The following is a 25851-nucleotide window of genomic DNA, read 5'->3' on the forward strand; positions in this document are numbered from 1 at the left end:
TCCAACAGCTGTTAAAAATCGCCTTCCCATCTATTTCTTGGTTCCCTGTTGTTGCCCAGCAATAGGAACAGACAACCATGAAGAAAAAAATTCCCTGCTTTCCATCTTGGCTTTACAAATCCTCTCATAGCCTCTCTAAACTAGCCAACAAGGATATGGTCGATACAATATAGGTTTCTTCATGGTGTTCTAGAGGCCACTAAATGTCTGGGATTCTGGACCCAGGCTCAATAATTTAGAACATATTCCTTCCCATTAGAAATCTTGCCACCCTTTGTAGTAGCAACAGGAAAGTAGCAAGGTTTTTTTTGTACAATATTTAATAATCTTTCACGGCGGGTTGATTAATGAAGAGTGAGAATCATTGCACTACAGTGAGTGAGCAGTAGGGAGAAATAACCCAGCCTAGCTAAACAGAAGCGAAGCTTAGGCTCTTATCGATGTGGCATTTGCCTATTCTTCCTTTTCCTTGGTCTTTCAGCACGTGGGAGAGCAGGAGCCTGTTCGGGGAAGGGGAATGTGCGGGGTGGGGAGGGGGGCTATCGATTGTACTGACGCGCCTACCCATGAAAACACTCGAGAATCTGCCTTTCTTTCTTTGGGATTAAAAAGCCCCCGCCCAAGACGCCCGCTTTGTTTATTTTGGTTTCGATTACTACAAGGTCCATCTTTCTTCAGCGGCTCTCTGCCGTCTCCACGTTAAATGTCTGTCGCTCTGCACAGACAATTAAACGTACAAAAAACAATAACAACATGCATTACAAAACTGAACATGATTTCCATTCTCGTCCCACCCCACCCATGCCCACTCCCAACCCGAGCATAACAAAAGCAACCACCATTAGCATGGCTGGTTATTAATACTTGAATAGTAGCAATAGTTTTTATACAATTAATAAAGGGAAGAGGGAAAGCCGAGTAGAGACAACCAGAATAAGACAGACAGACAGACAGACACACACACACACACAACCTTCTCTTACAACCTGGCTCCTGCAACGGGCTCCCCAGACCCACGCGCGGCTGCCGCCCATTGTTTCCAGCTGGGCGCTCCGCGACCTTGCACCATCCGCAAGGATCCCGACGATCGTCCGACACGTGTCTTCCCCAACTCCCACGTGCGGCGCGCGAGAAGAACCACCGCACAATGAACGCAAAAACACACACACACCGCGCTCAGCGGCAGCAATGGGGAGAGAGAAGCCGCGCTCCTGCCGTGCACGGCTACTAGCTCCACTGAGCAGAATGACAGCAAGGGAAGCTCGTGTCGGGGTGACAGGGAAAGGGGCCCACTCGCGGACCACGCCCCACGCCTAACAAAAAGAAAGAGGGGAGGGGGACACCACGCCCACCGCCGCGACTGGGAGCAGGACAAGCCGTTTGTGTGAGGGGCGGAGAGCACAGTGCGCCGTCCTGAGGGAACACCCGGGGCCCCGACCTCACCCGTTCCAGTAACGGGTATGGGGGTGCTTCATTCTCCTCTCCCACGGCTCTAGGTCTTTTTTTCCATTGCCGTTTTCCCCGCTCTTCCTCCCTTCCCTCGCACCGGCTCGCTCGCGTATTTCTGCCCCCTCACCTGCCGCTCAGCGCTACCGGGGCCGAGGCTGGGCTGCGTGCCGCCGAGGCCTTTTCTCTGGCAGATCGGCTGCTTATTGGTTGAGCTGTGCTTCAGCACCGCCTCCCAGCTCAGAGGGGATGACTCGATTGGCTGAGCTGAGGATCGCTCACTCACAATGTGGTGAAGGGAAGAGGGTGAGGCTAAGTTGCTGGGCCTTTTCTCCCTCCCTCCCACCTCACCCATTAGGATCCTGAGTGGGGGACGAGCACTGGTGCGCTTGGCTCAGAGGCCGCTTCCTAAGACCGAGAAAGCGGCTCACCAGCAGCGGGGCGGCAGGTTGTTTACGTCAGGATTATAGTAAAAAAGGGGGGGTTTCCCCTCCTGAGGAGAGGAACTAGGCTTTCCATTGGGCATCTCGTTCTCAAGAACGGCCTGCTATCCTTGGTTCCGCATTTTCACTGGCCGAACCGCACGTCATTAAAAAAAAAACAAGCCACGAGGGGGGCGGAACGGCCTGATGGGCAGGGATGAAGGGCAGGACCCGACCAGAGTTTTTTTGCGTCAATGGATCAAAGGCGGGCATTCACGTGGCTGCTGTTTCGGGCACATCATTGGCCCTTGCTAAGCCCAGCCTTCTGTGGTCTTGTCCAGATCCCAAATGAGGCGTGGTCATGAGCTGGTCACGCCCCCTTATTAAAATAGCCAGCAGTCTCAGGGAAGAAGACTTAGTACAGTACCTTTTTTGCTCGCTTCCTTTTTAGATTGCAAGGTACGGGTGTCGTTGCACGTATTTGCATGAATTTTAAATAATTAATTAATTGGCATATTTAAATAAGGGCGGGTCACTCCTTGCCCTCCCAGAGCAGCGCAATAGCGGCCCCTATGGCCTCACCAGTGGGGGTGGAGGGGGGAAGTACTGCAAAAATTTAGGTTCGCAGCCGGAAGTGCTGCTGCGCTTTACGGCTCGCAGGGTGCTATTTGCTCCCTGCCGGGGCTTGACCGTCCACGTGCTCAACCTCCCTTCCTGGACTGGAGAAAAAGGGAAGGGGATTATTGGGGTGTCTGAGCTCCCGCCATGGCGGCTGCAGAAGAGGAACATCCCTTGGGGAACGAGCTGGTCATGAGTGAGGACGATGAGGAGAAGGAGGTGAACTTTGAAGCCCAACCGTATTTATTTCCAAAGCTGTACTTTGTGTGATCCCATGTGTGTGGGAGGGGGTGGTTTAGAGCCATCCGCGCGTGGGGGAAGCGCTCTGTAAGCTCAGGGGGATACCTTTGTTGCCTTTTCGGGGTGCTGCGGTATTCCTGTTGAGCCGCTTTAATGCAGTTTGCTTTAAGGATTTCTTTGCCCCGTGTAAGGTGCCCAGGACAGCATGCCATAGGCGTAGCCAAGGGGGAAGGGGGGACAATCACGTCGGTTCTGCCCTCCCTAAGAAAAGTCCTGCTCCCCAACCAAGTCCTGACTCACCCCCCCCCCGGCAAAAATTCTGACTACGCTCATGCAATAAGGAATAAATATATTAAAGTTCTGTGAGATTAAACAGCAGAACTGGATTGATGCCTCCTTGCAAAGGCTTAAATGGCTTTTGAAAATTTTACTCCTAATCCTGAGTTTTGATCCCTACATCTGTGTCTCTTCTTGTCCTTTTCTTTTTGCGTTTTTCCTTACTGCCACTCTCCAAAGCTATAAGCAGTGCTTTTTTCTATTAAAAGAAGTGCTGGAACTCACGATGAACTCCTCCCTCGTAATGGTAATGGCACCCACCTAAGAGGTGCAGGAACTTAATTCCAATTCCGGCAAGTTCCAACTGGGGGAAAAAAGCCCCGGCTATAAGGCAGTAAGTCCAGTGAGCAGGTCAGTCTGATTAGCCAGCTGCTGCTTCTCCTCACAGGTTAGAACTGTCATGCTAGAGGCTAGGTATGCTCTGGTACGCTTTGAAGTTATTATTCATCGTGTTGCAAGGATGAGTCTGTTCAGCCCTCGGTGAGATGGTCCTGGGCCCTTATTCATTGGTAACCTTTTGTTCCCCAGGCAGACAATGAAGAAGCAACAAAGAAACACCACCAGCTTGTGGATTCACTCACTGCCTTGGCTGGAGCGAAGCGGTAAGAAGGAAGGGAGACTGTTTCATGGCCCTGGTGATGGAGACAAAGGATGAGCGATTTAAATAGCTTGATTTTCCATTCCTAACTAGGTCAATGTCCTTTCTTTCTTTTTGCAGACGGAGGGCAGTTGAACGCACTGAGGCGAGCAGACAAATCTCGGAATTTGATCTTTGTGGTGGAGGTGAGAGCTTTCCCCTCAAGCTCTCGCAGCGTGGCAATCGCTGGCACAGATGGATCCTCTGTTACCCATGGGGCATGGCTAGGAGGGAGCATGTGACCAGATCCATGTACCATTTCTCAATTTCTAGCAGAGGGGCATGGCTATAGAACAAGTTTGCCTTCCAGATGTTACTGGACAACAATTCCCATGATCCCTAGCTATTGACCATGCTCACAGGGGGGGGGCTGATGGGAGTTGTAGTTCAGCAACAACTGAAGGTGCCAGAGGTTCCCCACACTTGCTATAGAACATATGCTTTGCATGCAGAAGAAAGTCCCTGGTTTGGTATCTCCAGGTTAAATTGTCACAAATCAGGTGATGGGGAAGGTCTCCCTGTCTGAGACCCTGAAGAGCTGCTGCTAATCAGATTGATGATACTAGACAAGATGATGCACCCAGATCTGGCCTATCATCCAATGTTACCATGTGTTGTGTATTGCAGGTGCTAGAGAAAAAGTTATCCTCTCTGAACTGCTGCAACCAGCTTCCAGCTCACCAGCTCTGGGTTCCATTCAGAAGCAGCTGAAGAAAGCCCAGCACAGAAAAGCCATCCAGCTCCCACTGAGCAAGGAGGAGAATGAGCGGGTGAGTTCATTGGGCTGTTTTGGTGGCAGCTGTGCTTGGGGTGTTGGCAAAGAGGAAGATGATGGCATTGGAGGTAGATATGTAAAGGAAAGGACACTGGAGGGAGAGACCAAAAGGAGAGGAACAGAAGAAAAGTGTGTGTGTTGTTACAAGTAGGATAGACTGGCAAATGTACCTTTTCCTGTGGTACAGGTAATTCTCAACTTACATAGGGTTACGTTCCACAGTCACAGCATAAAGCCAAAATCACGTAAAGTCACAGCACATTGGGTACAATGATGGGTGGGATTGCCATTTTCCCCCAGATGCACCCTGCCTCTTTCAAATGTTTACAAAATTTGTTCACCAAGCACATGAAGCTGAATGCAGGTGCTTATCCTTTTTAAAATAAATAAATAAAGGGTCCTATAAATAAAGGGTCCTATAAAGGGTCCTATAAATTAATGAGGAATAGGTCCATCAGGGCTTATCGGCTGTAACAGAATAATTCAGAGGCAGTATGCTAGACAGAGCATAAACAGGAAAAAGCCATCACCATTGTTGCTATGCTGTTGAAGGTGGAATGTAGAACTCAATGTTCTTGTCTTGTGTGATAAAGCAAAGTATTTTTTTTCTGCCTTGTGAAGAGGAGGGGTTCATGGACGTGAATTTAACTTGGGTGTGGTGTTTTAATGGTTTCAGATCAAATAGATGGAGTGGAAGTGGTACCTGGCTACATTGCCAGCTGTCACTAAATGAAGTATTGAGATTCCAACAATGGGATTGCGTCATATCCTGGGTGAAATAATGCCTTCCTAAATAACATATACTGAGGCTTGACTATGGGCATCTTTATAGTGGGTGCTGTAAAATATGCCTCTGGGAAAGCTCGCTGTAGCTGGTCCACCATACACACACATACATATACATACACACACATATATATACATAAATATATATATGTGTGTATTTGTGTGTGACTCTGTGTGTGTGTGTGCGTGTGTGTGTGTTTCAGACTAGTCGGAGCCAACAGAGGGTCACACTTTTATAGTATGTTCTGCCAGAAGTGGGTTCTGGCTTGACAACTCCCACATCTCCTTAAAGAAATACCTGTGTGTCACTGGGATCTTCCTGCTGAAGGTTGTGCTTGTCTTATCTGTCTACCTGCAGGTGGTGAGGGAAGCTGCCTACACTCAGACATCTCAAGCCCTGGCTAAATGGCATCCAGTGGTGCAGCAAAACAGACGTGCTGAGCAGCTAGTCTTCCCATTGCAACAGGAGAGTGTGACTGTCCCGGCCATTGAGGAAGTGATAAGTGGATGGGAGGTGGGTGTTTGTTGACCTCGGCAAGAAGTGAGAATTAGGCTTGAGTTGGACCCAGCAGTTGCGCAGTGCTCTTGCCTCATGTTCAAGCCAAGCTATGCCCCTAGGAGTGTAGGAGGCTGCTCTTCTACTGTGTCCCATCTAACTTAATATTTTCTGCATTGACTACCAGCAGCTCTCCAGGGTTTCAGGCGCAGTTCTCTCCTGGAGGTGTGTGGGTGTGCCAATAATCTACTGTGGCTTCTGTAGCTTGTGGTCTGGTAGACGGAACTCTGACTTAGCTATTCAACGTCTTAGCTCTGATCTCCTATTTGAACAGAACTTACCAAGTGGCTGCATATAAGTGACCCTCTCTTTCTCAGTTCCTCCTCTGAAAAAAAGAGAATTAGAGAGACACTTACCTGTTTTATTGTGCAGATTAATACCATATAAGTTGTTAGGCAATCCAATGTTACTATGCAGTTACAGACCCATTCAAAAACAAAGGAAACCCCAAAACCATATGACTCCTAGCATAAAATTTGATATGGTTCATACGTGTATATGAAACAGGGAAAAGAAAACAGCCCAAACAACACTTAACTGTCAATATTTTCATGAAAGTTTGTTGTGGGAAATGAGTATCTATAAACTGTTTCTGTTATTGTTTTATTCATATCAGCCAATAAGCAAGCTAAATAACACTCAAAAGACCTTCCTGGATATTTTAGTGAGACAGGAATAAATCTGCTTTGCTCATCTCTTTAAAAATTGCAAAAAGAATACTTATTAGGATTTATATCGCTCCATCCCCATGGAGGGCAGAATTGTTCATTGTAAGAAAACCCCAATAGGCAGTTAAGGCAATTAAATTTGGTCCTAGAGAAGATCAGCCAATATTTGGGAACAGTAACATTATCCATATATTTGGCACAACCCTTGAAGCAGTCAGTGGACAAATCAAGATAAATTGGGGAGCAGGTTTTATAAGCAGCAGCCATGGAGAAATTTGCATCAATATCTTGAACCTGAAGTTTAAGAATACGTTTTGCCCAGTAGTGGTACTGAGTAGGGAAAAAGTCAACAAAGGTCTAATAACAAATTTATTGATACAGGCTTTGGAATTTTCTTCTTTCTCTTTTTTGTTGTTGCTAGAAATAATATGTGGCAATTATGTGGTAACATTATCTTATATGGGTTATCCAGTCCCAGCTGATATTTGTCCATACCTCTGAGTTACTTTTAAAAGACAGCTGAAGAAAAATCTAGAGAATTTAGCCACAGGTGCATTTTTTCTGGAAGAAAAGTACCATTCTGAAATTTTTATAAGTGTTTACATTTTACTTAAGATGATGTGGCACTTTGAAAACTGGGAACTGCAACAGAAAAGGAAAAGTTAGCAACCAACCACTTCCCTCTGTTTCTGTGCCCATTCAAGCTCTGTTGCTGTAACTGCTCTTCCTGCCTCTATCATGCTATTTGGTCTCCATGAGCCTGTTATTTTATACAGCTTTGCCATTTCAGCCAAGGCAGCCCTTTCTCTCAACGTGTTTGGAGAGCACTCATTCTTAAATCTTCCTGTCTGTATTGGAACTAAAACCTATCCTTACTAAAGTCTCTGAAAGGTGGTATTCTCCCTCTCTTGAAAAGGAGGGTCCTGTAGAAATTATTCATGAGTTGTTCTTCAGTAGGGGTGCAGTATAAATGTAACAAATAATAATACATTCTATCTATCGATCTGTCTTATCTGCCTGCTATGGGTTTTGCTCGGCCAGTAACTAACATTCTCTCGGTACGATAGAAGCAGTGAAACAATAAAATAGGAAATAAGTTCTTAAAAGTAGTATTACAACAGTCTGCATAGGGATAGAGAAAAGCTAAAACTGTAACGACAGCATCTAATCACAAACTAAAACATTTCAGGGGTAAAATAAACAGAGTTTGAATCCCTTTGGGGGTTTTCCCCTTCCCTTTTAAAGGGTTTGCCTGGTTCTAAAACAACATCAGAGTTCAAGCAATCCCCTCTTGCGGAGGGTCTTACACAAGTTGGGGCCACTGCAGAGAAGGCCCTTTTACCTGGTCGTCCTCTCACCATAAGTTTTCTGGCAGAGGTTTCCAGAAAAGGCCCTCCAATGATAATCTCAGGGCACTTGTGGGTACACAGTGAGATGGAGCAATCCTTCAAATACTGCAGCCCTAAGCCATGAAGGACTTGAAATGTCAAAACCAGTCGAGCCTAGGAACTAACTTGGAGCCAGTGAATATGGGAAAGCACCTGTGTAACATGCTCATAACTTCGTTAGTTCCTATGTTGCCTCAAGTTTCCAGATAGTCTCCAGAGGCAGCAATGACAAGCATAGTCTGCAAAGGAGAGGTAGTATCCCTTCACCTAAAATCAGACTGGCAAATAAAGTGTTGTGAGGTCGGGGTGGGGGTTGGGGGTCCCCTGTTTTGTTAGTGACCTTTTGCAACCTTGTTGGACTGGTCTTTAGAGTAAGCTGAAACTTACCTCTCTGTAACTGTCCTTCCCTCTTCCCACCTGCTCTAAGGCACGAACACCCCTGGAGCAAGAAATCTTTAATATTCTACACAGAGGAAAGCAGCCAGTGAAGGACCCACTCCTGACACCACAGGAGAAGTCCTCACTGCAGGCCATGAGTCTGGAGGAGGTGAGTCTAGATCTAACGGTTTCTGTCCCATTCTCCATCTCTTCCTCCCCCCACCCTTCCTGGATCCCACACTGCCTTGCTCTTTTACAGTCAGCCCTCCTCTCCATTTGTGTGCATTTCAGGCACAGTTGCGACGTATGCAGCGCCAGAAGGCTCGAGTCCTGCAGTCCTACTATGAGGCTAAGGCACGTCGTCAGCGGAAGATCAAGAGCAAAAGGTAAGCAATTGTTGTAGAGCAGCGGCTGAGAACCTACAGTCCCATTAGTTCTGATAAAGGTAACCTTGACCATTAGGTCCAGTCGCGGTAGACTCTGGGGTTGCGCGCTCATCTCACTCTATAGACCAAGGGAGCTGACATTTGTCTGCAGACAGCTTCTGGGTCATGTGGCCAGCATGTCTAAGCCGCTTTTAGTGAACCAGAGCAGTGCATGGAAACACCGTTTACCTTCCCGCCAGAGCGGTCCCTATTTATCTACTTGCACTTTGATGTGCTTTCGAACTGCTAGGTGGACAGGAGCTGGGACCGAGCAACAGGAGCTCACCCCGTCGCAGGGATTCAAACTGCCGACCTTCTGATCAGCAAGCCCTAGGCTCAGTGGTTTAGACACAAAACTGTCCCCGCCCCCCAAGCACAGTTACCTGCTCCATACCTGATATCAAATTTTACATTGGGTGTTGGGGCAAATAAAGCCATGGCTGTGGAATAACAATTGGGAAGCTGCAAAGTATGCTCCCAGTTTTTCCTCTTCCAAGAAAGGCTTGCTGTTAGTGCTGATCAGATGATTGGTCACGACAGCAAGGCTTGCAGGGATTGGCTGCACTACAGAGTTCTTGAAGAACTCCTTCGTTCAACTGATCCCTGCCCAAAGCAGGCATTGCTGTAAGTGCTGATCAGCTGAATTAAGTTGGAGAAAATTTGTGAACAGCCCTCCAACCCACCTTCACCCTTTTAAGTTGGCTGCCGAAAAGAAATGAGGGTGGGTGGATGGAAAAAGTCCTCTTCTCACTTTTGTGGACAAGCCTTGTTCAGTTTCTGCATAGTTCCCTGCAGCCCACAAAGGACTAGGCATCTTGCAACTTGCTACACTTGGCTCCTTTGGGCGGGAAGGGCAAGACATAAATGTAATTTCAAAATAAATAAATAATAAATAACATTTAGAGTATGTTAGAATGAGGAATTCTAAAACAGATTCAAATCCCTGTGCATGCAAAATGAAAACATGCAGCCCCATGCATGATATCTCTGTTCCCCAACAGGTGTGGGCTCTGTTTATTTTTGATACTTTTCTTCCAATGATCTCTCAAGAAGATGGTGTACATTGCTCTCCCTCCTCTCTCTCTCTCTCTCTCTCTCTCTCTCTCTCTCTCTCTCTCTCTCTCTCTCTCTCTCTCTCTCAACATCCCCATGCCCATTTTATCTTTATCCTGTGAGGTGTGTAAGGCAGAGACAGTGACTCAATCAGGATGACCCATTGAGCTAGACAACTAGCAGGGATTTTTAACTGAGCCTTTCTGGTCCTAGGCTAGTACTCCAAACAAGTAGCCCTCAATAAGTTTCTGGATTCCAACCCCTATCATCCTTGGCCATTGGTTGTACTGGCTGAAGTTGAGGGGAGGCCAGCAACATTTAGAGTCACAGTTTTCTTGTCCCTTCTCTAACCACTTCACTGACTCTCTGCTGCAGGCTCTGGCCCTCCAGATGTTGCTGAACTACAATTCCCATCAGCCTCAACAAGCATTGCCAATGGCCAGGGCAAACAGGTTCTACACACCAGCTCTATTGCCTCCCTTGAATCAGGAGGTGGCAGTGATGTCGGTTAGCTGCGTGTCCTTTCCCTCTGGCCTGGGTATTCAAGCCTCTGACATTGCTATCTTCCTCTTCCTGAAGGTATCACAGAATGCTTAGGAAGATCAGGAAACGCAAGGTGCTGAAAGAATTCGAGATGTTGCAGAAAAGTAACCCTGAGGCAGCTCTAGAAGAGCTAGCTAAAATTGAGAAAGCGCGTATTGAGGTGGGTGCAGCCCTCTTCCTGTGGTACCGAGATGAGGCCCCTCTGCCTAGTGGAGGGCGCTCTCTTACCATCGTGACAAATTTTGCCTTATTTCTCTGTGCAGGAGAGGATGAGCCTGAAACACCAGAACAAGGGCAAGTGGGCCAAATCTACAGTCCTCATGGCAAAGTACAACCTAGAGGTGAGAGATGTGTGGAGAGAGGAGGCTTTATCAGCCAAAACCCACTCTTAACATGTAATTAAACCAAGGCAGGTGCTTGAGAGATTTGATCGAGCTGAAATGTAGCTTCCAGAAACGGGTTGGCTGAAAATATCAGGCTATTCCCATAGAAGTGCTTTTTAGAGCACCTTTAACAACATTTGCAAGTGGGTGATAAAAGGCCTTTCTTTTGTCCGCTTGCCTTCCCACCATTGGGTGGATTTACATCCAAAGCCAAAAACAGATGGCAAATCATTTTCTGGCCAGTTGCAATCCATACCCTTTCTCCTGGGAAATTGACTTTCTCTGGAGAGTCTTGTTTGAAATTCTTACTTGGGAGGGGAAGGAAATAGTAGTGAATTATTCCAAGTTGGGTTGTTAAATATTTTACTTGCTTCCTGGGTGGTTATTAGAGGGGTGTATGCTTTGCTGGTCGCCTTGTGGCTGAAAATACGGGATACTGTAAGTCAGGGGAGGGGCAAAGATAAATCTACAATCTATTGGTAGATTGTTGGACAATTTGCAGTAGATCAGCAAGGGTTTCTGACTTCTGGTTGTGTAACAACAGCTGTGTCAAAAAGAATCCTCCAGGACCAGACCGTTCAAGCTCTTATCTGAAATAATACAGGAAACAGGTTTGTCTATGCAAACCATCCCAGTATCCATGTTGGCTTTGGGGCTGCAGCAGAAAACTGTCTCCTCCCCCTAAGCCTCAATTTTGCATATGGTGCCACTTTCAAAGGTAGAGTTGTCATATTTCAAAAAGTGAAAATCTGGACACAAAAGTTGTTGAGATTTTGGGTGGTTGTTTTTTTGCCAGAGTTGTTGAGCTGTGTGTGTGTGTGTGAGAGAGAGAGACTTTTTAAAGCTATTTTATGGGAAATAGGCAAAAACGACACTGCTGACATGAGTTACCATACGTCCAGATTTTCCCAGGCATGTTGCCGATTTCCACCTGGACACTGCTTCCAACTGCAGTATTCCAGATATGTCCGGGAAATTCCAGACAAATGGCAACCCTATTCAAAGGCTCTACTCTTTTGCACCTGGCTTTGGGGATTGGATGGACCTGGGGGGTTCTGGTGAAGAAGCAAAGAATGGATTTTGTAAGCCTAAGGTCTGCAAGTAAATGCTGTTTCCTGCCTGCCATTCTAGGCTAGGCAAGCCATGCAGGAGCAGCTGGCCCGGAACAAAGAACTGACCCAGAAAGTACGCCCAGCATCTGATAGCGAGGAAGGTGGCAGCGACACTGACACAGAGAGGGATCTCGTGCCAAGTGTTGTCAATGAGAGGCCTTCTGGGCTGGATCCAGACAACCCCTGGATGTTGGGATGGCCCCAAGCAGAGCCCAAGGAGGACCTTCCAGCTGCACCAGAAGACAGCGAAGAGAGTGACGAAGAGAAGGGGCCACCTGCAACTAAGGAGACTTCGCTACAAGGCTTTGTTGCAGGTTAGCAGGGCCAGGGCCATAAAACAATACATGGTGTTAGGAAAATGAACAAATAAGGTGATTTTATTCCTTGTATAATACAAGGGGTCATCAGTGAAAATGATAGGCTGTAATTTCAGGGACACCCCCCCTCCAACAAAAGTATAATTTTAAATAATTTTTATTAATTTTCTTTTCTCATAACAATTATTCAATATCATCATTTAACATCCATTTTCTAGTTTCCCCCCTCCCTGTTGACTTCCCCCAACTTCTGTTTCTGGTTTGTTGCACCAAATGTTACATTCATAATGTAAACATTCAAGTGCAGGTTTAATGTAAAATACTACACCACTACACCACGTCTTTTAGCATTGTCTGCTGAAATAAAACCCATCCCTAATTTTTTTATCAATCAGAATTCTTTTGTGTTTATTTGCTACGTGTGTTTTCTTCGGGAGAAAAAAAAGTATGTTTTGACTGCTGTGAGAAGCAATCATTTTATTTAGCTAGTTGACAAACGTTTGCATCCTACTTATTTGACTGCTTAAATCTCCACACGGTTTTAGAAGGAACAAACTGAAATATTTCTTTTAAAAATACTGACAAATGCAAAAACAGGACAACATTTATTTTAAAGCTCAAAATAGAAATAGAAATAAAATTGGGTGTATTAAAATGATATGCCTGGGTAGGCTGGCGGGGGTTGGGGGGAATGGATTTTAAAAAGTTGATTAGTGAAAGTTTTGGATCTGCTGATATTCACCACGATGGCCATACGGAGCATCCACATTCCAAGGCAGTGTACCCTTGAGTACCAGTTGCTAAAGAGCAGCAACGGAGAGATAGCCTTGGTTTTCCCACCCTGCAGGCTAGAGTGATTTCTGATCCAGCAGTGTCCTTCAGATGCTATGTTTATTTGTGTCGTGTTCTTGCTGCAGGTCTTAACGATGAGGAAGCAGTGCCCATGCTGACGGACGTGCTTTTACCAGCCCCTCCAAGTCCTGTGTCGGAGGGGCCGCTCCTGAGTGAGAAGCTGGAAAGGCTTCATACCTTAGAGGATATGGAGGCCATGGAGCCAGAGGAAGTCCCACAGGAAAATGGAATGACAGAAGTCAACGGTGCTGAACTTCAACAGCCTCCGGAAGCTGAGTCCTCACTACAGCCCAAGGGTGGCAAGACCCAGACCTCCAAGAAGACAGCCAAGCGCAAGGCTCTGATTGATCTGAAGGCAGTGCTGGTTCAGCCAGTTCGTCCCATGCAGTGTCCGTTTTTGCCTTCTGCTGTACAGGATGAGGTGAGCACCACCACCATTAGGAGGGGCTAATCAGGGGTTCTGTGGATCCGGAAGAGCTAAGTGCTAAAGCTTTACTTGCACTGTGCCCCTTCAGGCTAATGGTGTGGGAAGCATTCATCTTTGAAAGCTCCCCAATGGGAGAAAGCTAGTATGTCAGGGAGAAGGTTTAATCTCCTTGCCATGTTTGTTTTCCAGCTGCAGGGAGCCTTATCCCAGTGCATCAGGGAAGAGACCAATGGTAGAGAGCATGCTTTCTGTTAGGGATGGGGCAGGGCTGTGGCCCTCCAGGCGTCATTAGTCAACACCCATCAGCTCCAGTAAGCATAGCCAACTATGCTAAGGGTAGTTGTGGTCCAATAACATCAGAAGGTCCACAGGTTCCCCTTGCATCACATGTAGAAGAGCTTTGGTTCATTCCTTGTTTTATTTCTCGCTAAAAACTGATTTCGGGTAGCAGAGCTGGAAGCACTGTTTGCCTAGAGTTATTGGAGAGCCAGCACTGAGCTAAAAGGACCAACTGTCTCACTGCATGAGAAAGCCAATCAATGCCATCACAGATTAGCTTTTTCAGAGCAGGCTGGCCCAGTTCAGAAATGAATGGCAAACTAGGGTTTGTTGTTAGAAGAAGAAACCTGAGGCTAATGCACTCCTCCACACGTATGAGAGGAGGCTGAAAGCTTCTACTTTATCCCTTTTTAAAAAATGTTTTTATTTGAATGCACACTGTGTCTGTCTGTCTGTGTGTGTGTGTGTGTGTGTGTGTGTGTGTGTGTGTGTTTACACATACATACTAATGAGTATTTAAGAATGAATAATAACCTGGTGAAAGCACCTAAATATCAACAGCAATTACCAAAAACTAGGCTATTAACATTAGAATGAATTATATGCCTAGAGAAACTTAGACATTAAATAGGAGTAACTAATATTACTGTGGTACCTCGGTTCTCAAGACAAAATCCGTTCGGCTTCCAAAACGTTTGAAAACCGAGGCACGGCTTCCCATTGGTTTCAAGAGCTTCTTCCACTCCGTGGAAGCTGCGTTGCACATTCGGGTTCCGAAAAACGTTCAAAAACGGAAGCATTTACTTCCAGGTTTTCGGTGTTCAAGAACTGAAACGTATGACAGCAGAGGCATTTGGGAACCGAGGTTCCACTGTATAACCAAAGGGACATTATTATGATTTCACTTTTGAATTAATCACAGTTCCCTGTTAAGTCCGAACTTGAGGAACTGTGGTTATGTGTCTTCAATATGCTGGTTTATTTTTTAATGAGCAGCAGATAAAACAAATTTCTGTTCCACAAGTGCAGACATAACAGGGAACTGCCCACAGCTTACAAGCAGGTGATTTCAACCTCCTTTCACATAAAGAAGTGGGAGAGGAAGGGACAGCAGCAGCACACTTGACACTAATAGAATCGTAGGAATTTAGAGTTGGAAGGAACCATGAGGGTAATCTAGTCCAACCCCCTGCAACACAGGACTCTTGCCCAACATGGGGCTTGAACCCACAACCCTGAGATTAAGAGTCTCTTGTTATGCAGCCCTCATCAGCCCTCCAGGTGGTGTTTGACTGTGGCTCCCATTATCTGTAAGCATTGGTTTTGCTTACTGGGGGGGGGGTGATGGTTGGAGTCCATCCGTATTGGGGCGGGGGGAACATTGGGGTAGGCTGCAATATGACAAAGCATGCTTTGTCATTTAGTTTGAATCATGCCAGCATGTCTCAAGCAGACAGCTTGTGTACTACAGGAATGTATTCCGAGGACCGAACTGCTCCAGAGAATTCTTGCAAGCGAGCTGAGTCACATGCTGCTGGGAAAGGGAAGAAGATGTTTAAAAATCCAAACACCAGAGTTCCTGGACAGTCCTATGGGCAGAGAAATTCTTTCCTGCTCCAAATCCGTGCACTGAGTCAGACTCTGTAAGCAGAAGCAATTCAGCAATCTCTTCGAATGAGCTTTCATTGGATGCAGTTGAGTGCCACTCTGCAGTATCTTGCTCCTCGTTGGTTAAGGGTGCAAAATGGGGAGGAGACTCATTTGTCTGTTCTCTTCGTTCAATGTACACTGTCTTTTGGCTCCAGCAGGGCCTTCAAGAAAGCTTACAGCACTTTCTGTAAAACAATTGCATTTCCAATTGAGCATCATGGTCACTCTTCCTGTGTTAGTTACCTATTGTCTAGAAATCCTGTGAGACTCCTTGTCCACCTCCCTGCTGATCTTTTTCTCCCTTGCAGCTAGAGATGGGCAAAGACCAGCGACAGGTGATCCAGGAGGCCTTTGCAAGTGACAACGTCGTTGCCGACTTTATGAAAGAAAAGCGTCGGGCAGAGCAGAACAGCAAACCGAAAGTTATCGATCTGGTGCTTCCAGGATGGGGCGAGTGGGGAGGCGCAGGACTACGGCCGAGTAAGATGAAGAAGAGACGGTATGTTCAGGGCGGAAGCTTAGTGGTCTGTCACTGCCAGCTGTTACCTGCTTCACCTCCCTTCTTCCTTTTCTTTTTTGCCCTCTAGGTTCCTTATCAAACCAGCAGCTGGGCCCCCAAGGAAAGACAGGCACCTGCCCAATGTTATCCTGAGTGAAAAGCGCAATATTTTAGCAGCTGTGCATCAGGTGAGTTTATCGCTCTGGCCTGAGAGGCTGCTGTTCACGCTTTCACCTGCAGAAACAATGTGGGGAAAAGATGCAGTATAAACGTTTTTGGATTCATAGAATTCTAAGATGTTAGAATTGACTTGTTGTTGTTGTTATTATTATTATTATTATTATTATTATTATTATTATTATTATTATTATTATCATCATCATCATCATTATTATTAAGTTGGAAGGGACCTCAAGGGTAGTCTAGTACAACTCCCTGAAATTACATTGTACTGTATATAATTACATCAAACCGCTTCTCACGTCCGCCTCCGCTTGCGTCCATTTCGCCCAACGTCTGCAGCAAACCTGGCAGCAACCAGCAGGTTTGCCACTGTTTGCACATGCGCAGAAGCAGCTATCGCCATTTGCACATGCGCAAAAGTGGACAATTGCTGCCTTTGCACAATGGCGCCTCTCCCAGTGACCAGGTCGCAGGTAGAGTCCACTTAAACTCTGAATTTAACTGAGGAAAGACCATAGCTCAGTCAGGAGAGCATTTGCTCTGCAGGCAGAAAGTCCCAGCTTCCATCCCCTGCATTGCCAGTTTAAAAGGATGAAGTGATGGTAAAGATGTCTGTGTGGATTGCTGAGAAGTAGACAGTTCTGGGACAGATGGATAAATAGTCCAACCTTTTTATTAGGCAAATTCCTATGTACAGTGGTACCTCTACTTACAAATTTAATGCATTCTGAACACACATTTGTAAGTCGAAAAAATTTGTAAGTCGAAGCAACCCTATCTAAAAATTCGTAAGTAGAAAAAATCCTATCTGAACCGCATCCAAGATGGCAGACGGAGCTCCATTTGTAAGTAGAAAAATTCGTAAGTAGAGTTATTTGTAAGTAGAGGTGCCACTACTTGATTGGGCATGTACAGGCAACACCCTGTTTGCATGGGGGTTGTGTTCTGGGTTATTGCACGCGTCAGAAGTTGCGCATAACCCCGTTCTGGGGCGAAAAGCAGCACGCATGTTGGTGGCCAGACGACAACCAGATGTGCAGAAAATGGTTACTGCCTGTACTATGTACCTGATAGCAATTATTTTCTTTTGGTATTTTTATAAGGATTGTTTTATCTGCCTGAAGGTTGATAGAGCAGGTTGCAACTACAAAATAATAAAATGCAAGCAGCTCCCCAAGGCTTTGTGCACGTGCCCCCTCACTCCCAGGAAGTGCCTGCTTAGCTGTGTGTTCCTAGCCTTCCAATTTCAGGGTGCCATTAAACTACTTCTTCACTACACTGCAGGTGAACCAGCTGCCCTTCCCCTTTGAGAACAGCAAGCAATTTGAACGCAGCATCCAAGCACCCATGGGCCCCACTTGGAACACTCAGCGTGCTTTTCAGCGTCTGACAGCTCCTCACATTGTCACCCAGCCTGGCCACATCATCCGGCCCATCAGTGCCGAGGACAGTGAGCTGCTCTGCAAAGCGGAAAATGCAAAAGCCATGGGAAGGAAGCCGGATTTGGCACTGTCGTTGTCACCCCACAATCATCACCCACACCATGCATCCAAGAGGAAGGCTCGGCGGAGCTAAGTCTACAGGGGCTCTGCCATACACACCAGACTCCTTGGGCTAACTGGCGTTGTTGTCTTCTTATTTTCTTCAGTCAGTTTTATTGATTTTCAGTATACACCACAGAAACACATACAACAAATGTCTTCGTTTCCCATCCCTCCCTCCCTCCGTTTATTCCCATGGAACAAATCAGTTTATTAAATTCTGCCAGAGTCCATTGAGTGAATCAGGTGGATGCCATTCATCAGGGTTATCATTTTGAAAACCCGATGAAAGGATGACAAGTTTCAGTAAAGTCATCCATGTCTTCTGTGCTGTTCAGTGTTTGTACTCTCCTTGTTCGTTTTTCCAGTAAGGCAAATTGTCTGTGCATCTTGCTTCCACACAGAATTCTGTAAATGATCCAGTCTCTTCCATTTCTGTGCCACCAAGTGGAAAGTGAATCAATTAACTATTTGTATAAAATCGTGGGACAGTAGAGTTTGAAGGGCTCTCCGAGGGTGACCTAGTCTAACCCCCTGCAATGCAGGAATCTTGACATTTTACAGGAACATGTCCAATTGTTAATTTGCTGAGTATTTTGAAGAGCATAGGTTTGTATTGTATATTATCATTCTAATTGCATTTTGTAGATGAGCCACATCTACATACTTCTGGAAGCGTTGGTAAAAAAACTGTCAATCTCAGGTCTTTTGCCTTGATGGACAAACCTTACCAATAATTTTAAGAGCTTCCATCAATATACAAATTGGAATAGTCTGAAATGAAAACAATTTTTGTAATACCATCATTTTTACCAATGACGCTCTTACCATTCATGATAGGTTTAACTTGGGCCTATTACTTACTGTCTTTAACAATATTTTTTAGTAATGGTAAAAAAAGTTTTACCCAAGAATTCCTAGATATTTTTCATGCTGTGGACGGATCTTGAAACCTGTGATCACTTTGAATGTATCACAATTTACAGGACAAACTAAAACACAACTACTCGTTAAGAGAGAGCCCAGAATTTTACCATATGCTTTCCATCTCCCTGATGGGCTCTGACAGTGATTATTCTGGATCAGAGATCATCAGTGCAATATAATCAGCAAATAAATTGAGAGGGTAAGTCTGACCGTTGCGCAGATGGCGTCGTCACTACCCTATCTTTTTAAATAAGTTTTATTTGTTTTTTGAGAAATCAATAAACTTGCCAGTTGTTCCCTCAATGTCAAATTTTCAATGTCATTTTCTCCTGCTAACTCAACAGCCCATATGCGTGTATATCACGAGGCGAGTGTCAGACCCATCACCAAATTTCCAACATTTAGCTTTTTGAGGCCAACTGGAGTTTATTCTAGTGTTTAGCTTCCGCTTAACTGAAGAAGCTAGCTGTAAATTCAGCCAGTTGTGTTTTGTTGGAGGGAGAGAAGGGAAGGTGGGATAGGTTATTCCATGTGAAGACATAGGTATATTAGCCACAAATTTGGTGGCAAGGTTGTTTGGTTTAAAAGTGCAAGCTTGTATTGAAAAATATGTTTATATCCTGGCTCTTTTTCATAAGCAAATTACTTTAAGAATAATGCAGTTGGGTTTGTTCATCTCTTACAAGATTAATTGACATACTCTACTCAACCTACTATGGGGGGAAACTATAAATATACTAAAATAAAAAAATTCCTTCAGTAGCACCTTAAAGACCAACTAAGTTTATATTTTGGTATGAGCTTTCGTGTGCATGCAGAAGTGTGCATGCACATGAAAGCTCATACCAAAATATAAACTTAGTTGGTCTTTAAGGTGCTACTGAAGGAATTTTTTTATTTTGCTTCGACTCAGACCAACACGGCTACCTACCTGTAACTATAAATATACTGCTACTTCAACAAGCTCAAGGGAAATATTAACATGTATTTATCTCCAATAAAACTTCTACATTTGATTGCATCATGTGTGGGATTGTTGTTGTGACTTCCTGAGGTGTAAATCTAAGAATCTGTGCTGAAAGCTTCCTATTAATATTTGCACATTAAAACTGTCATTTATTGTGTGCATGTGTGTGTAGAAAACAACTACACCTTGTAAGCAGAAATGGGAGTGAGAGTGCAGAATACAAATAATTACAAATGACACTTCTATGGCAAATTGTTCCTGTGTTGGCTCTAAAGACTGAAAGCATATTTTGCAGATCAGCACTGTCACGCTACGTGTTTCCATTTCCCCTGCTGCAACATATAAACAGCCTGCTATAGAGATAAGGAGTGTTCAGGTATTTGCCTGAATTCTCAAACTCTGTATCCAGGGGCAAAAGCAGGGTTTTGCATGGCAGCCCCACTCCCAAGGTGCAGTGTGCCCAGTGTTAAGTGGGAAAGGTATATCAGAGTCCGCAATGTGAGATGTTCTATGTTCAAGAAAACAGAATTTTTTTAAAAGGCCTACGGACCTTTCTTGCTGCACTCAAGGGAGGTTGGGGACACAGCAAGGGTGCTGCACAAAAGGATGTTAGAGCATGTCCACACTTGTCTGCTGCCCAGAGTTACATGATTCACATGACCAAGTTAATGCCTGTAGCATTTAGGACTTGGAGAGGAACATTTACCCTACACATGCCCATGGTCCCAATGGAAATCACCTGCCAGAAGCTATAGGTTGCACGATATGTGAGCTGCTCTCTGTACCAATGGAAGCTTTTATCATGGTGCAGATAGTTTCAGGAATACACACTTTTTTTCTTCTTTTTTGCAGGACCACACAAGGGATGGTAGGATCCATCTCCTCTCCAATTCCCATGGTCTGGAAGCTGCTATTTGCATATTTAAAAACATGCATGTTGAGAATGTAAGAATAGCCCGACTGGATCAGACCTGTGACCCACCTAGCCTACCATCCTGTTCTCATAGTGTCCAAGCAGATGCCTGTGGGAAGTTTGCAAGCAGGACATGAGCACAATAGCACTTTCGCCACCTGCAGCTTCTAGCAACTGGTATTCAGATGCATTTCTGTTTCTGATCATGGCTAGTACCCATTAACAGTCTTCTCCATGAATTTGCCTAATCCAAGTTGGTGGGCCATCACTGCCTCCTGTGGGAGCCATGCGGCAGACTTGCTAAATATAGTTTCCATCCTCTCAAGTTCCCATTTTTGGAAGAAGGGAAGATGTCTGGTTAGGAATGCAGTTACCACTGTGAATTGCCAATATCAAGTCCACTGGGAGATGTTTGTTCAAACGAGGACTTTCCCCTTCCTTCCTACCTGCTGCTGCTCCTTTTTTTTTGTTTTAAACTCTCCATTGCCCCAACAATGGCAAACAAAAACAACCAGATGCAACATAAAAGCAAACTACATGCTGGGAATCATTAGGAAAGGGGCCACCAATACAGCCACCAATATCCATTTATTGATACAAATCTACGGTGTGATTGCACTTGAGATACTGTAGAGAGTTCTGGTCACGGCACTTCGTAAAGGATCTCGCAGAGCTGGAAAAGTGCAAGGAAAATGATTAAGGAGCTTATAGCAAAGGCAAGGGGGAAACGTGATAAAAGGTATATAAATTTCAGCATGGAATGGAGTTAGTGGACAGAAAGGAACTTGCCTCCCTCTCGTAAATCTAGGACCCACCCAATGAAGCTGAATGTTGGGAGATTCAGCACAGACAACAAGGAAGGATTTCTTGACAGAGCACATAATTAAAATACCACAATATGCAGTAGTGGCCCAACCCACAACTTGGACAGCTTTGGACATTTTCATGAAGGATAAGGGTAACAATGAGCACTACTAGTTAGGATGGCTGGATACTACCCCCAGGCTTGGGGGTAGTATACATGTGAATACAGATTTCTGGAGACTGCAGGAGGTGACAATTATTTAATGACTAGTGTATTTCAGCCCGTTCAATAACGGGCGCTAGAACATCCTGGGGTTTGGAGAAGCGCTTGCGCAGCGCTTCTCCGAACCCTGGGACCTGTCCTTGCTGTCGGCGGCAGGGGGACAGGAACGGAGGAGGAGAAAGCGCTGCTTTCTCCTCCTCCGTTCCTCTCTCCCAGCCGCCGACAGCAAAGAGACATCCTGGGGTTTGGAGAAGCGCTTGCGCAGCGCTTCTCCGAACCCTGGGACCTGTCCTTACTGTCGGCGGCAGGGGGACAGGAACGGAGGAGAAAGCGCTGCTTTCTCCTCCTCCGTTCCTCTCTCCCAGCCGCCGACAGCAAGGAGACATCCTGGGGTTTGGAGAAGCGCTTGCGCAGCGCTTCTCCGAACCCTGGGACCTGTCCTTACTGTCGGCGGCAGGGGGACAGGAACGGAGGAGGAGAAAGCACTGCTTTCTCCTCCTCCGTTCCTCTCTCCCAGCCGCCGACAGCAAGGAGACATCCTGGGGTTCGGAGAAGCGCTTGCGCAGCGCTTCTCCGAACCCTGGGACCTGTCCTTACTGTCGGCGGCAGGAGGACAGGAATGAAGAAGGAGAAAGCGCTGCTTTCTTCTCCTCCCTTCCTCTCCCGCAGCCGCCGACAGCAAGGAGACATCCTGGGGTTCGGAGAAGCGCTTGCGCAGCGCTTCTCCGAACCCTGGGACCTGTCCTTGTTGTCGCCGGCAGGACAGGAACGAAGGAGGAGAAAGCGCTGCTTTCTCCTCCTTCCTTCCTCTCCCGCAGCCGCCGACAGGAAGGACGCGGGACACAAACCCCTACTTCGTCGCCGCTGCTTCGTGGCCTCCTGCCGCTCCTCTCACGGGCCAGGGAGGGTTGTGAGGAGGAGGTCTCCGCCGGCCTCCACCCTCGCTTCCCTGACGTTCTGGCCAGGAGCGGCGGTTGGAGGAGGCAGGGGGGGGGAGAGAGTGCGCGCGTGCAGTCTCTGCTGTCCAATCCCTGTGTCGCTGGGGCACATGCGCAGTGACCCAGGGACACACGGGACAGCTTGGACGCAGGGACAACTTGCAAATTATTATATAGGATACTATATCTGCAGTTTTATTCTCCTTTCCCAAATGATCTGTAGGATTGAATTTGCCTTTTTCACAGCTGCTGAAAACTGGGTCGACATTTTCGGTGAGCTATCTACTCAAAAGACTTGCTCCTCCTGGTCAATCACCACCAGTTAAGACCCCATGAGCATATATATGTGAAATTAAGATTATTTGTCCTGACGTGAAGCACTTTACACTTGTTTACCCTGAACTACATTAGCCATTTCTGTCAGATAACCAGCCTCATATAACCAAACCTGCTAAAGTCTACTTAATGCATGAAGGGGCTAATACCATATTATAAGCTGTCCTGTCAGGTTTAGCTCACCTTGGGAGGAACTAGGTCAGGCATAGGCAAACTCAGCTCTCCAGATGTTTTGGGACTACAATTCCCATCATCGCTAGCTAACAGGACCATGGGTCAGGGATGATGGGAGTTGTAGTCCCAAAACATCTGGAGGGCTGAGTTTGCCTATGCCTGAACTAGGTAGACTACCATTGTTCCCATTGACTCTACCAGAGAAGCTCAATGTGTGAGGAAGTCTGAGCTGGCTGCTGCAGCTCAGATCACATGTCCCTTACAAGCCTCTGTTGAGCTCCTATACCAATAATTTAGGGCAGGCATCCCCAAACTTTGGCCCTCCAGATGTTTTGGACTACAATTCCCAACTTCCCTGACCACTGGTCCTGTTATCTAGGAATCATAGGAGTTGTAGGCCAAAACATCTGGAGGGCAGCAGTTTGGGGATGCCTGATTTAGGGACTTTCACCACTTTGCAACTAAACTTTTACTGCCTGTGCAACCTTTTCTGAATGCTATGTGGTAAAGCACATGAACCTGACCTTTGGAGAGTGTATAAGTAAACCATTTTTAGCTTACCAAATGAGTAGTCTGTCTATGCTAGGGGGAGTGGGAAGCTTTGGAAGGAACATGGAAGGGCTTATTTTAAAGGTCTAACAGCCCATATCTCCATGCTTTACTTTGATGCATTTTTTGTGATTTTAAATCTCTGCTGGGGTTCTCTCATCAAAGAGTACTTACCTTAGACTTAGATCTTGGTATCCATGGAATTAGGCTTTCTATATACCTTTTTTTTAAAAAAAAACTTGAACCAACAATTATTAACTCAATTTGCTCAATTTGGAGATACAGTGGTACCTCGGTTTACAAACACAATTGGTTCCGGAAGTCTGTACTTAACCTGAAGCGTACTGTACATAACCTGAAGCGAACTTTCCCATTGAAAGTAATGGAAAGTGGATTAATCTGTTCCAGACGATCCATGGAGTACTTAAACTGAAGCGTACTTAACCTGAAGCGAACTTTCCCATTGAAAGTAATGGAAAGTGGATTAATTTGTTCCAGACAGGTCCGCGGAGTACTCAACCTGAAGCATACTTAACCCAAAGTATGAGTATAATTGGTTCTGGAAGTCCGTACTTAACCTGAAGCGAACTTTCCCATTGAAAGTAATGGAAAGTGGATTAATCCGTTCCAGGTACTTCACTGAAAGCTTTTTGGAAGTCCAACACACTGCATCAATCACATCACCTCTATCAGTATGCTTGTTGACACTCTCTATAGGTTGAGACAGGACTTCCCCTAGCAGAAGCCATGCTTGTTCTGCTTCAACAAGGTTTCTTCTTCCGTACACAGTGCTATTTTATCTTTAGCAAAATACATTAACTAACCTATAATTTCCAGAATTCCTCCTGGATCCCTTTTGAAAAATTGGTATTACCGTACATTGGCTACTTTCTAGTCCTCAGATCTAAGATGATACTAGAGATAAGTTGCATATTCTTTTTGGAAGACCAGTAATTTCACCTTTGAGTTCTTAGAGAACTCTCAGGTGGATACCATCTGGAGCTGGCAATTCGTTGGTTTTTATTTTGCCTATTAGGTGTAGAACTTATTACTTACCACCACTTTGCCTCAGTTCCTCAAACTGCCTTTCTGCAAAAGTTACTTCAGGCAAAAGGGTTTGTCTTATATCTTCCTCTTAAAAGACAGATGCAAGACAGATTCAGCTTCTCTGCAATAAGTTCCAGGACACCCCAAATGACATGCATATTGTCTCCTATAAGGGCTGTTGAATTTAGAAACCTTTATTATGGCAGAACATGAGCTTTTAATAACCAACACAGGCTTTCAGACAGATGTTTATGTTTTATTTTGATGCTGACTTAAATTTCAGTGAGTTATGCAGGCGTGTAGTTGCGGCATTTTGGAAAGCGTAAGGAAGGTGATCATGTTTAAAAAGGACCGAGGTTTTGAACCAAACATCTGGATCGATCAGCTTAGAAGAGTGAAGAAGTTGTGACTCTCCAAGTGTTGCTGAACTCCCAGTTCCCACCCCACCCCCAGCAAGCATGGCCCATGGCCAGGAATGATGCAGGGTGCACCTAGCAACATGATGGGTCACATCCCAGGCCTGGTATCTAATGACATGTACACATTAGCAGCTTAAAATACAGGAAGGTAATTTCCCCACACATACACACACTGTGTTTCAAGCTGCATTTTATGTTGCTGTACCTGCTCCCCGCCTGCTCCCCGCCCCCACACACATATTACCTGGTTTGTTATCCCAAACCTCCAAGCTCCTATTCAATGAAGCTGTCAACTGCACATGCACTGCCATTTATGCATGTATAATGGCTTTTTGAAATGTATCAAACAGCAATATTTCTCAAGAAGCTACAGGATGCAGATGGATTGTGGCAAACATCATGTGCACTTGGTTTCAGAAACCAGTGGTGGGAGCCAGAGTAAACGGCAATGTGTACATAGCCTAAGAGTGCTGCTGCATTTCAAGCCTGTGCGGATGACGATGTTTCTCAACTGGAAACCCACCTCTTCTCAAACCTCCTGATTTGGAAGGAGGTGGAACCGTGGTTATGAAATGGAGAGGGGAGTGCATTTTGCAAACACTCAGTAGTAGGATTTCCCTCCCTCATTTCTTCTTCTATTTCTAAAAATACTATAAGGGTGCATTTCTCTCCCCCCCCCCAGTTCAGCTCAAGACCAGGTCAAGCACAGATTATGAGCCCCTCTCCACTGGGGACAGATAATTGCAGCAGGCACAGAATGAATGTTACATGAACTAGCGGGCTGCAGGTTCACACTTTCCTCCACACAATTGGATTGACGACTATCACATGCAAATATTTTGAATTGAGAGAACTAGAACACCGGAAGGGGGCAAGATCTGCAATGCAATTGAACTTGGGACCTTCTGCATGCAAAGCATATACTCTGCCAGTGAGCTACCACTTTTCCCAAATGGAAAATGCACACCTCTGTGTGAATATGCCCTTTCCTAGTGTTTAGAGGCATTATGCCTCTGAACACCAGGTGCTGGGATCTGTAA

The 25851-nt window shown here is 45.7% G+C and overlaps 2 protein-coding genes across 4 annotated transcripts in view; one reads left to right on the plus strand and one right to left on the minus strand.

The window, feature by feature from the left end:
* ZDHHC9 (zinc finger DHHC-type palmitoyltransferase 9) overlaps positions 1-1896 on the minus strand; it is a 28172-nt gene extending 26276 nt beyond the window's left edge. Inside the window, exon 1 of one of the 3 annotated variants that reach the window (XM_060270601.1) lies at positions 1577-1896. The gene's annotated coding sequence lies outside the window, so the exon portion shown is untranslated. The other 2 variants (XM_060270602.1, XM_060270603.1) reach the window with 2 other exon arrangements.
* Positions 1897-2267: 371 nt separating this feature from the next.
* On the plus strand, positions 2268-18650 carry UTP14A (UTP14A small subunit processome component). Its single transcript, XM_060270190.1, has 14 exons — positions 2268-2705; positions 3591-3664; positions 3781-3845; positions 4327-4469; positions 5619-5774; positions 8300-8419; positions 8542-8636; positions 10308-10431; positions 10535-10612; positions 11786-12080; positions 13001-13356; positions 15600-15790; positions 15879-15978; positions 17258-18650. Exons 1-14 carry the CDS (start codon positions 2634-2636, stop codon positions 17546-17548), a joined length of 2160 nt encoding a protein of 719 aa, XP_060126173.1. The 5' UTR covers positions 2268-2633; the 3' UTR covers positions 17549-18650.
* Positions 18651-25851: the final 7201 nt, after the last annotated feature.

Source organism: Zootoca vivipara, chromosome Z, assembly GCF_963506605.1.
Source record: "Zootoca vivipara chromosome Z, rZooViv1.1, whole genome shotgun sequence".
In the NCBI taxonomy this organism is placed as follows: Eukaryota; Metazoa; Chordata; class Lepidosauria; order Squamata; family Lacertidae; genus Zootoca; species Zootoca vivipara.